The sequence below is a fragment of the Monopterus albus genome, unplaced genomic scaffold (assembly GCF_001952655.1).
Source record: "Monopterus albus unplaced genomic scaffold, M_albus_1.0 scaffold283.1, whole genome shotgun sequence".
Lineage (NCBI taxonomy): Eukaryota > Metazoa > Chordata > Actinopteri > Synbranchiformes > Synbranchidae > Monopterus > Monopterus albus.
This window is the reverse complement of record NW_018128163.1, coordinates 391,430-403,778: the sequence shown is the minus strand read 5'-3', so window position 1 is coordinate 403,778 and position 12,349 is coordinate 391,430. Positions and strand designations below refer to the sequence as shown.

The 12,349-nt window shown below is 41.7% G+C and overlaps 1 protein-coding gene across 2 annotated transcripts in view; it reads right to left on the bottom strand.

Moving 5' to 3' along the window:
- Positions 1 to 6,343: 6,343 nt before the first annotated feature.
- Positions 6,344 to 12,349, bottom strand: part of LOC109973202 (venom phosphodiesterase 1) — a 30,673-nt gene continuing 24,667 nt past the window's right edge. For both annotated transcript variants that reach the window (XM_020622608.1, XM_020622609.1), the window contains exons 21-26: positions 12,194 to 12,326; positions 11,536 to 11,671; positions 10,720 to 10,797; positions 10,472 to 10,604; positions 8,494 to 8,650; positions 6,344 to 7,318 (exon numbers count right to left, since the gene is read on the bottom strand). In XM_020622608.1, the coding sequence (XP_020478264.1) occupies positions 7,145 to 7,318; positions 8,494 to 8,650; positions 10,472 to 10,604; positions 10,720 to 10,797; positions 11,536 to 11,671; positions 12,194 to 12,326 (811 nt within the window). In that variant the 3' untranslated portion in view covers positions 6,344 to 7,144. The remainder of the gene's footprint in view (positions 7,319 to 8,493; positions 8,651 to 10,471; positions 10,605 to 10,719; positions 10,798 to 11,535; positions 11,672 to 12,193; positions 12,327 to 12,349) is intronic.

The following is a 12,349-nucleotide window of genomic DNA, read 5'->3' as shown; positions in this document are numbered from 1 at the left end:
TTTTAATTATTCTGCCATTGGTGCAATGACAATGTATCTATTTTTTATTATAATAAAAAATCGTGATACCTCGATTTAAGAAAAAAAAATCGCCTTAAAACGTAAATTCGAATTAATAGAAAAAATCGAAAGAATCGCCCAGCCCTTGTTGAGGGTGTTAATAATTCTGTCCAGTCCATTTTTGGAGTTCTGTGTGGAATTGATTAGATTTGGCTTTTTTGTGTTGTTCCAGTGCAAAAAAAAAAAAGAAATAAAAACGAGAGTACCAAAGAATCTATGACTGCAACAATTTTCTGGGAAAAGTGGTGCCTTTCTGACAGAAAGCCAAAATGAGCACATATGGACGTGGCTCAGATCTGACTTGAAAAACAAAAATCCAATTTGGTTTGTTCATATATCTGTGAAATGATGCGATCTGAGTCACTTGGTGGGAACAAAATTGGATTTGAACTACTTATTGCCAGAACATAGCCTTAGTAAGACTGTGAATAACAGCACTGTCACCCTTTCTGGAAAAAGACATGCTAATTGGCACACTGAGGTTTGTTAGGTTATTTTTTAGTTAGATAGATATTCAGAGATTTGTTGTCTAGGAATGTTTAGTTCAGACAGGTTGACTAGCTCAGGCTGTTAACTGTTCAGCCTGCAGTGCAGACTGCAGGCACGTCAAGGTTACAGGTAAAGAGCTGTTAGTGTCAACTGTAATGCTAGTCTTAATATTTGTCTTAATGTGTAAGGTTATGTCCAATTGTTTTAGATACACACCACGAAAACAACAGTCACGCACCTTGACTTTTCCTCATGTTTTGGCTAAACGTTAGAGCAGCTGCAAAGCTTGCTTATCGGGTGACGTCACGGTTTTGACGCCCCTTGTAGCATGGGGATAGCCCAAATGATTAATATTATATAGGTTGTTTGGTCCAGAGATCTTGAGCTTTTTCTGCTGCCTGCGCGCAGGCAGAGGGGTGAGAGAGATCTGGACGTGTAATGTGAATTTTACCTGTGATCCTCTGAATAAACCAGCACGGTTATTTTTTATAAAATCTAAAGCAGTCTCCTTCGTCTCATTGAGAGTTCCTGGTTTGAAAGAACCGGAAGAAGCTACAGAGAAATACTAGCTTATAGGTTTTTGCGTTTCATGTCCATACTTTTGGTTTTATTGCCGTCTCCATTACGGGATCTGATGTGCCACTTTGGACCCCAGTTGCTTTTTGTTTTTTCTCTCATGTTAAACTACAATTTCATTGGTCCTAGATGATGAACCCTATTGATTTTGGTTATGCCTTGACTTTTCCTCCTTTAGCATGTGGTTGTAATAAAAACATTTCAACAGGTACTGGATCGATATCTGTGTGACAATAAGTTAATCAGACAGTCACCAAATGTTACATTCTTATGGCCAAGTAATGACAATGCCATCTGGGCTGCACTTTGGGTTTTGTGCTAGTTAGCTAATGTTAGCATGCTAACAGACTAAACTAAGATGGCGGTATAGCCTGTTGTGATTACGAGGGTGTTAGCCTGCATTCAAAAGGCATTTAGAAAAGCCTGAGAGGGAGGTCGCTCTGCTTTAAGAAGGGCCTTGTCTCATACTTTATACATGTTCGTAGGAAGAGGAGGGTGTTGAAATGGACTTAAATAAACAACAACCAACATGACATGCATGAAGAGGAATTTCTTTTTGCAACCAGGAGAAATTAATTACAAAAGATATTTGAGGGAGTTAAGGCTGATTATTTTAATACTTGTACATGTCTGTTGCCATGGCAGCAGCAGCATCGTTTCTATGATTTTTGTTTGGTAAGAATTTAAAATGATTTTATGAAAAGAATTTCTTCTTAATGTAACCGGTGGGTTGGCCACGCCCACACCGCCTGGTTAGTAATTTGGCAGAATAATCATGGATATAAATAACACCTGGGGAGACGCTGTTGCGATAAGCAATTTCTGTGCTGGTCGCTGCCGTAACCGGTCTGAAGTGAATCTTCCTACATCGAGCTGTGTCCTGCTTTTCCTTTAAGGTATGTCCAACGGACTGATTGTAGATCGGATCTGTTAACAGTGCAAGTGTTTAATCAGGTTGTCTTGGTTGTAGACTGCTTTAGGAGATTGCCACATGCTCTCCAGGAGCGATAATTGATGCGAGCGTGATCCAGCAGAAGTTGGTGTCCATCGCACATGCTGTGCCAGGGTGACGTGCAGCCAAAGTAACCTGTAGCATTGTTGGTTTTAATTGTTTTGATGGCTTCTATGCTATTTATTAACGGTGGCTTTACTTGTTGCAGGGGTGATAGCCACTGCTGTTTTGCTTATGCAACGTTTTGCCTTGCTTTGTTCTGCTTTTATGTTAAGAGGTTTACGTAGCATTATGTTCCCTATTTATTGTATTGTTTCCAAATAGGGTTTAGTCAATTTTATGGTGTGAATGGTTTTATGCACAGGGAGAAAAGGCCGTCTTATATTTGGTTGATGTGCGATTGATTTGTGGTGTTTATTTAATGGTGCCTTTTAACCTGTTGACTCTGACCATTTTATTCCTGTTCTGCACTGTATTTATTGAGTGGGGGGAAACTTCTTATAGGTAGCATTTTAGCTTCTGGGGTTAGGCTTCTTAAGAGTTTCATTGTTAAAATATACTTTGACTCAAAGTTTTCTCTGTACGAGTAACTCCAACGTCTCAGTGTTTGCAGATCTATCTGGGGAAGTTTGCATGAGTTTGACCTCTGAAAACAGGAAGGGTGTTATTCGGGGGGGAACTACTAAAGTCTGAGTTGCCTAGGCCTGTATATTGGCCCAGTCACATTAAGAAAACATGTGGGTTATTTGTTGTCCTTTCTGTAAACTCACTATTAATGAGTCAGTTTGTGGTACGGTACTGTAATTTCACTGAGCGAAAAAGGAGCCTGGTTAAAAAGATTTGTGGTTTGAAACGCCAGTGGCTGCTAAAGTGAGTCAAATTTCCCCGCCACCAAAACTGAAATCCTGTCAAAACTTGGCTATTTTTATGGAAGAAATCCCCTCATTTAAAGCCTCAGTCAGTGGAAATACAAATATAAAGCTGTCCAAAACTGAGCGTGGGCACCTGAACAAAGAGCTGTTTCAGACAAGTCTTCAAGCTGTGATCACATTATGTGGAAGCCAGAGGGCTTAAAAGAAGCTCCCCAGAAAACAAAGTTTTCAATTTGACTGTCTTGAAAAACTGGTAAGTCAGACACAGTATTTTTGCACCGAATTAAAACCTAATCATATGAATCTTTAAATGTGTGGCTCTGCACTGTATCTTTCACATAGATGCGAAACACCATCCGCTAACAATCAGTCAATGAGTTGACAGATTACTGTGAAGAAATGGGCTCAAGTTCAATATTAGATGTTGAAATAGTAGTGAAACAGTATTTGGTAAAAGACACTTTCTCTCCCTCTCTAGAAGCTGTCCATGCCTCGACCCTGGGAGCAGTAATCTGGTCCGCTGCCATGCTGGATCAGTGGGAAGCTAAATGCTAATGTTAGCCTGTTTGAGGTGTCCAGCAGAGGCACCATCTTAATTCGGCATGTTGGTTCACAAACACGAGCACTTTTGTAGATATTGATGAAAGATCTGGACAAGTTACAGTTTTGACCTCAGAGGCACCGGTGTTATTACAGTTCAGGGGGAACAAGAGTGGGTGTTTTTTTTTTTTTTTTTTTTTTGTCTTTACGTTGTGACCATTGTAGTTTATTGATGCTGCTTGCATGTGCACTTAAAGCAAAACCAATTTAGTGCCGGTAATGGCAACTATAAATTCAAAGTAAACATTCTGGGGAACTCATGCTGACATCTAGAAAGGTTTTGTATGTAATGGAAAGGTTCAGCTGACCTTAAGTTGTTCTCTGACAATCAATACACTGTCTCTGGCGTCATCTTCCAAAATAAACACAGGCTAGTTGGAAACCTGGATGAATTAAATAGCTCCTGACTCAACGGCATTCCAAGAAGCAGCCACTTGTCTGTGATACCCAGTATCTGCTACTCGTGTGTTGTCCTGTTGCGCTTGACCTCCCTGTATAATGGAAACGTCATTGTTGCCCTTTTTAGACATTGCGCACACACAGCTTGCGTGCGAGATGCAGTGCGATTAAAGCCTGTTAAACCAGTGCTATAAAAGATGTTTGTTCTGGCCAGAAACAACACGGCCTAAACAAACACCAAGGACCTGTGACCTGACTGTGGGGATGGCGGGGGGCCAACCGTTTATCCCCATGCCCGAGAAGATGTAGGGTATTATATAATGCCCTCATATACGCGAAGGCCCAAAGGGAAACAGAAAACAAGTATGTACACTCACCAAAGATGGATAAACAAATAAATGACTGGCTAATAAACAAAGATTGTGTTTTTTTTAAATGCAACAAAAGCCCATCTTTATTTCCCCATTTATTGATTATATTTGTGTTTATTTACTGAATGTCCATGCACTAGTCATAACATATTTATTGATGTTCATATCAAAATAAATAAGAAAATTAGAGACTAATACAAAATTGATTGTGAAATAAGTAAATGCACAGGCAAATATATTAGAAACCAAACCGATACAGATGACACCGAAATGCTTTTGCAACAGGTGCTTCTACTCTGTCTGCTGCAGGAAGGAACTGCAGCGCGTTTGTTAATGGATTATACTAGTTTGGCAATGAATTCACAGACGGTGATTCATTTCCAGTTTTGGTTTTACGTGGCATTCACACGCCTACGTCACTTCTGTGGAGATTTACCTTAAGACCATTTCTGGTCATAGCTTATGAATGAGATGGGCGACTCTCAGGGTGAGCACCGCTGCTGCCACTGAGTCATACCTGGACAGGCAGAACGTGTGCACAACTTGCTGGTTTGGAGAAATCCGCTTTTTATTACTACAACTTGAGAATGAATGAAAATACAGTGTTTGAAGCAGTGCCAAGATGCCAGGAAGAGATTGATTAATTAGTCCGTGCTGCCAATTACAGAGAGCCGCAGTAACACAGCAACAATGGCTTAGTGGTTATTACGCTTCAGTTCCACGGCAGCCAAATAGTTGTCACGACATGAAAGTCATCGGCTAAATCACTGGAGGGGAGGGTCCCTTATTCCAGGTAACACGGAAATATTCTTGCTGGCAAATGGTTTAATAAATAGATAAAGGCTTAACGGGCTCCATGATCAGAGCTCGAATAAACACCTGTAGTCACGTGACATGCCGTGCGCAATAAAGCCTCAGCCTGTGCGCCAGGCTTACCTGTTGCTAAATGCTGAGCTAGCACAAAGTCCAGGCTTTTATTCAGAGGACAGAAGGTCCTTCGTTTACAAACCACCACACAGTTCAGCATTCATGAAGAATAACATGTCAAATAATAAATAAGGTTTAAACTGAGCAACTCCTTTAATGGAGTTCATCTGGAAGTCAATAAACAACTCAGTAGGCTAAAAATAACAGTCTCTGTTTTTCTGCAATAATTACCAAACTACATGATTCTTTTCAGGAAACCTTTGAGATATTATTTGGAAACTGTGGACCTGTAGGATGAAGCATTAACCATTTGTTTTTATGGTTACAGTCTGACATCAGCCAGAAACCCAGAGGGAACCACCACATCCTGCTCTGACACAAAAGGGCTAGTGTTACGGTTTAGTCCCCCTCACCAGGAGGGTGAGGGAGAACTGGGGTTGGACTCGAGATGGCTGACCCAGGTGCTAGTACAAAAAAAAGGTGGTTTAATGGAATGAAAACAACAAAGTGACAACATAGGTGTGCGCACCGACCCACGAGTCACTAATTACCCGATGCGACACAGCTGAGGCGTTGATCCCGCAAAAAGGGAGAGCAGGAGAGGAAAAAAAGAAAGAGAGGCAGGTGTGGCTGACAGTTAGTGTTGGCTAAACCAACTGAGACTGTGGGTGTGAGCATGGTCCTTGGTGAGACAGCTGGGCTTTGTATGTCCTGCACCCACTTTCACCACCCTGTTGCAGTCTGACACCGTAAAACTCCCTGGTGGTCTAGTGGCCAGGATTTGGTGCTTTCAGCGCCTCGGCCTGGGCTCAATTCCTGGTCTGGGAAAGTTACCATCCCTTGAGGTTAATCTTAATCTTATATTTCCTACAAAACATATCTGCTGTTATAACTCAGTGTCATTTTTAGGAGACACAGTTGGTTTTTATTACTGTATGTGCAAATCTGGTGAGTTAAAGGCTACTGCGGAGTTAGACTGCAAAAAGTCAGCCACAGTACGACATCAGAATTACTGTAGAGATGAAACACACTGGCTTTAAGTATGTAAAATGTTCACTCTGCAGCATTAACATCACAGTGGGACGTGCTCAGCGTTTCTAATATGTGCTTGCAGAGATTCTCACATTCAGAGAGGCTGTCTCTGAGCAGGTCTGCAAACTGCATGGTTCTCGGCCTATTAGTGCAAACACCTGGCCAGGTGTTAAAGGGAGCCCGGGTTCCAGTTGCTTCACTGAGAAGACGACTCAGGTCCCAACAGTCTGCTGCAGTCATGAAGCTGAAACAATAGTCTGCAGCAAGTGGTGCTCCTCACCAAAATAACTAAAACATATTCTGACTGAGTGCTAGTGGTGCCCGGCTGTGTACATAGTTTGGTTTTTTTGTCTGCCGCTACCAAAACAATGGAACTTCACAGCTGCTCATCAGAGCTGTGGGAAAATATACTTGAGAAGAATTAAATAGCAAAATTTCTTGAATTTAGTGATGACTTTATTTTATAATTCTTGGCACAATAATAAAGACAAAAATTGTTAAAAAATATGGGCAGTATTTTCCTAAACTGAAAAATTGTGATGATCAAGTATTTGAAGCTGAGCAGAGTCAGGAAACTGGAAGACGAAGCTCATTTCTCTGTTTGATCAGGCGTACACACGAAGATAAAAAAATAATTATGACCAGAGGAATATAAGATTAAATAACATAAAAATAAAATGATGTGATTATAAAATAAAGAGTGAATAAATAAACCGTGTCAGGCTGTTGGATGATGGAGTCCAGAGCTGACAAAGTGACGCAATCTGAGACTAACTATGAAGCATCTTACAAACACTGAATATCAGTCTCGATGGTCGCTTTTTCCCAAAGCTGTACATACTGTACGTTTTGAGGACATGTATCCTTCAGTGTTTCCTATGGATGGCGGCAGTGGGGCGGCTCTTCATCCTCAGCAGCTCTGGAGTTGGTCGAATGCTGCCCTGGTAAAAGTCCAGTCCTGTGATCCACTCAACATCTCGGACTCGTGCTTGGTGAAACCACATGTGGTCTTCTACCCAGCGAGACTCAGCTTCTGTGCTCTGTCAATGCAAAATGGCAAGTGACAATATATATATACTGTATATATGTAACTGACTGAGCAAAGCTCAGCTCTTCAGGAGAGTGAACAGGTGTAATGAGGTGTCTCCGAATCAGGGCTGTTTTCTTGTCTCGAGCTGTAATCCAGCAGCTGCCAGGACTGACTGTTACTTTTCTTAGGATTTGTCCGAGCTGCTGCATGAGAAGCACATTGTAAAGACTCTTGTCACTTCACCGTCTGGTTTTTACAGCTCATCGGCCCAACAGCACATTTCAGCAAGTTCTGGTTGACTTTATTCAAAAGCTTCCACCAGATTAGCATAAAGGTCGAAGCTCACGGATCCCAGAGGATGAGTCCGTGTGATTTCAGTGACCTTTCCTCTGGCGCCACTGTTAAGCCAGTCTTTCCACTTTACTAACACTTTGGACCATGAGAAAGCATCAGTCAGATTATTGACCAAACTCCCAAGAACCTGTCAGTGGTTATTTATCATCTCCAAATGTTTTATATTGTTGATGAAACCTAAAGAATCTAAAGATTCTTACTAAATGTGCTTAACGGATGGAAATATGAAAATGTAATGGATTACTATAGAATCTACCAAGCACTGTTTTTGTAGTCTTGTATATTTTTTGCTGATAATACAAAATTACATACTGGTAATATCTGAATAATTGATGTAATGCTGTTTATCTTTTCTTGAGGTTTGTAGGACCTTTTCTGAACAATTTGAGTTTATTAAGTCGTTCATGGCTGAGGAGTGGTGATGGTCATAACTCTAGCACCACCTTAGTTCTTTTGTTAGCAACACAATCTGTAAAAATCTATACTGTGGGGTAGTAGTTCAGCACGCACAGGACTTTAGTCTTTAGTCTTATTCCTAGAAATATTTTAAGACTGGCTGAGTTAAAAGCTGTTAGGGAAGGAACCGACACAACCCACAGTGGAGCACAGACATCTCTCTCTAACCTCTACAATGGTTCCTTTGTTCAGAGCACCCAGACGAAAAGTCATCATCAGACAGCCAGTTTCATACTGAGTCAGACCAAGAGTTTCGGCTCATTTGTCCAGCAGTGTAAGCTGGTGGGCCAGTGGAGGGGAACTGTGACTAGAGACTGAATACTGCCTATGAAGTGTCAGATAGAACAGGTGAACTGTGACGCTGTGTTTTCTTACTTGGCAGCTTTCTGAGTTGTCGGGTCTGTGAGGCAGCAGGAAGGACACAGTCTGTAGCTCACCACTGCAGGTAGTCACCGGCTGGGCTGAGTCCCTGCAGCTGGTCAGAACTGCAAAGTAATGTGTGGGGATGGAGATGTTTGTCCCAGACATGAACCTGAAAATGCACAAAACCCCACACAGCAAAGGTTATCCACAGTGCAGTGTAACACAGCAAAACCTAACGTGGGAGCTGACCATGCAACACTACACCAGCAGATGTTAGAACAGCTGCAGGGATGTGCTTCTACTCAGACATGAGAGCTTTAGCGCGGTCCGACACCGATTCTGGGACGATGAGGTCTGGCTCACAGTCATCCTCCAGATGTTAGGCGGGGCTGAAGGCAGGCCTCTGTCCAGGCCAGTTGGGCTACGCCACACTAGGAAAGTTGTATTTATTTAGTGTCATGCTGAAACCGAAAGTGGTGTCCCAAAGATAAAAGCACAAGGTAACAGGTAAGGAGGAAGTTAATGTTAAAACGACCACATGCACTCTGATTTGTCCTCTGTGACAGCATGGGCAGACTCAGAGCTAGGAGATCTAGGGGCACATAGCATGCAGATGTCTCAGATCTGACCTGGGTTTGTCACACATTACTGAAATGATTAAATCTGAGTTACTTGAAGGGGCAAAATCAGATTTGAGTCACTTCAGCAAATGAAAACAATGGACCCCAGAACAAAAACAAGTCTACACAAAAGTAGTTTTGTCCTGATGCCTTGTCAAAGTTGGCTCTGTAGCACTTTGTGATGATGTGCGTCTCAGTAATAATATTTCTCCTAAGCAGTGTAGATAGTGGGGACACAGAAACACTCCATATTTAGTCAGAGCTGTACAGATGGCAGCCAGGGGTCAAAACCTGGTGGGTCACGTGACTCGCATAGCTTCAGTTGGGAACACTTCATTCCGATTTATTATTTTCCTTAAGCAGCAACAGGATTTACCAGCAAACATCCAAACATCTGTCTGCCTTTCTGATCTCATGAGTAGGCTAATACGTATGTATGTGAATGTCACTGTGGGTATACTGGGAGTAATGACACTCAGAAATGTTGTGATGACTTAAAGTGATGTTTAAGAGCTCACTGTATTTGTTAATACTGTACCAGAGTTACTTGGCTGTGGATATAAACCCATTGATCTCTATAGATGCCCTTTCTCAACCCTTATTTTGGTAACAGACACATTTGGAAACATGCAGTCACTTTCACAGCTCACCAGTATAACTACGACAGGCCTTCACAACAAGACATTTACCTGGTAAACAACAAGTGGCAGGATGGTCTGTTTTATGTATTTATTGAGTTCCATATCTATTTATTATAACACTGAGAGGAGTCTGGACCGCTGAGTGTGACAAAGGAAGCGCTACATTTCAGGAGGCTGCTCAATTGGCAGTAGAACAACCTTTAAATAATGTTTTTATGTGTATGAAAAGCAAATGGGCAGAGCTATTGAAACATTTCAGCACAGTTTTTAATATCCTGTCAAGAGTTGTAACAGGCTGGAATATATTTATCTATGTACTGGTGGAAGCACGATACAGTCTGGAAAGACAGCAGTCTCATACTTGGTGGGTGAGAGCTGAGAGGAAACCCAAGACCAACTGCAAATCTGCTATGTGCAAAAGAAAAACATTTCATATCCTGTTGCTCTAAGTGATCCAGCGGGAACTCACCTGTTTCAAGTGATACAGCAGCTATGGATGCACAGCAGCTGCACCTTCACATCACCATGATGATTCATCATGTGGCTGGTGTTTTATGATAACATACTCCCTATGATGACCATGGGAACTTCTCTGCTATGCATCATATCTTATTACATGCATGAGTACATGATTCCATATGGATTAGTGTGTGATTTTAATGTGACTAAATACAAGAACATTTTTAAGAAATGACAATGTTAGCATCCTCACTAGGACACAAGACTTACTGCTGGATCTGCTCCCGAGTGTCGTACCGGCCATCGTAGTTGTAATCAAAGACAGGGCCCGTCACCACGTTGATGCTGTTGTAGACAGAGGCATATTTCGTCAACAGGCTGCTGTGGAAGTAGTCCCACACCTCTGCGACAGGAGAGGAAAGGAGTCAGGGTACATGAGGCTCTGAATAGGACATACTGTAACTCCTCTTTACAACATCCAATAATGTCGTGCATTGCGGTTTTACTGAGTAACTTACTCTTAAACTCGGGGTACATTGGCACCACATTACTCATCAGTAGAGCATCGTACTGCTGCTCCTCTGTCGCATTCAGATCTGCAAGAATGTGATAAGGAGGGGAATTTACCAAACCAATAAATACTAGTTGTATAACTAGGTAAGACTATCCTGTGTAAAAAGGTTTAAATGAATGATTTCTCTTAAAGGTTTTCGAGTTCCAGTCCAACTGCTATGATTGTCTTTATGACAAGAATGTTACAATAGACAAATCTGAAGTAAACACATTGTCCCTGTTTCTGAAAATGCATTTCTCATGAGTCTAAAAATCTATTTAAAGAGAAAAATAAGAGACGAGGACAATCCTGTCCATGATAATCACAGACACGGTACCAATTAAATATATATTTTTAAACAAGATATTCAGGGAATATAAAAAAACAAAGTGACACAGTCCATGACATAATAGGGTAGAAAGTATTAGAGTGAATCATATCAAAATAAAAAAGAAATAATAAAACTAAATCAGCCTGATAAAGTGTCTGATTGAATCCAGCCCTCATCTGACATTAGTCAGACTCAGAGGTGTGTGTTGGGCAATGGGCAGAATAACAAAGTGAAACAGCAAAAGTCCTCCAAACAATACACTGTAAGAACAGACACCTCATTACAGTCCATGTAATGAGGTGTCTGTTCTTGTGTGATGAGAGGAGGATGAGAGGGCTGAAGTTCTGTGGAAGTGAAAAGAAAATTATGAGACACTGATCCCATTGATTCTGGGCTGTGTGTTAATCAAGCCAGTGTGAGTCTCTGTGTCAGGCGGAGGCAGATACGCACTGGGTGGGTAGAGGAAGGAGGTTGTCAGCTTCCCAGCTGTATCATACTGGTCACATCTGGGACTCTGGGATGCTGGGACTCTGACATCAGCCCTTAAACAGTCTGCCTTCACCGGTGGCAATGGCTCCAAGTTTATCTGCAAGGAATGTTTTAGTTATCATTTGTTATCTGAATTAACCAGCTCCAAATGAGAAACACATTTTTATTTAGTCATTGTTGATCGTTTTATGGACCAAGATCCAGTCTCTGTGGCTGAGTCTGCTCTCACTGGATCTACTTTGTATCAAAGAACTCACCCAGAAAACTATGGAAAATTAAGCTCCATGAGGATTAGTGGGTGATTTGTGGTACTCTTTATATTACACTATTTAATGTAATTTTTAAAATGTTATAACTGCTGTTAAAACACTTCCTTTGCCTTCTTTCTTTAATTCTTTCACTTCCCTGTTTTTGAAAGGTGCAAACATCAAGTCTGCGCATTTGTGGACTGTTACGAATAGACGGTGCTTCAACACCAGTGTAAACCTAAACTGCCACAGATCAGCAATGAGAAGTTGGATGAATTTGAAATTGTGTAAAATATATTGTAGAAAGCTCTGTCACACTCCTCATAAACCGTTTTCTCCCCAGTGTTCTCCACCACTGCAGACACGCTTACTGGCTTGTCGATGGTGAAGGAGCTCCACAGGGGCATCAGAGCTCTGTGGCTATAGGCGCTGATGAATCCCTCCTGGTAGAGGATGCAGTAAGGCTGGCCAGGCTGCAGCATCCGGGGACGGCCAAACGGCAGGGGCTTCTTCCTTGCCTAAGCCCC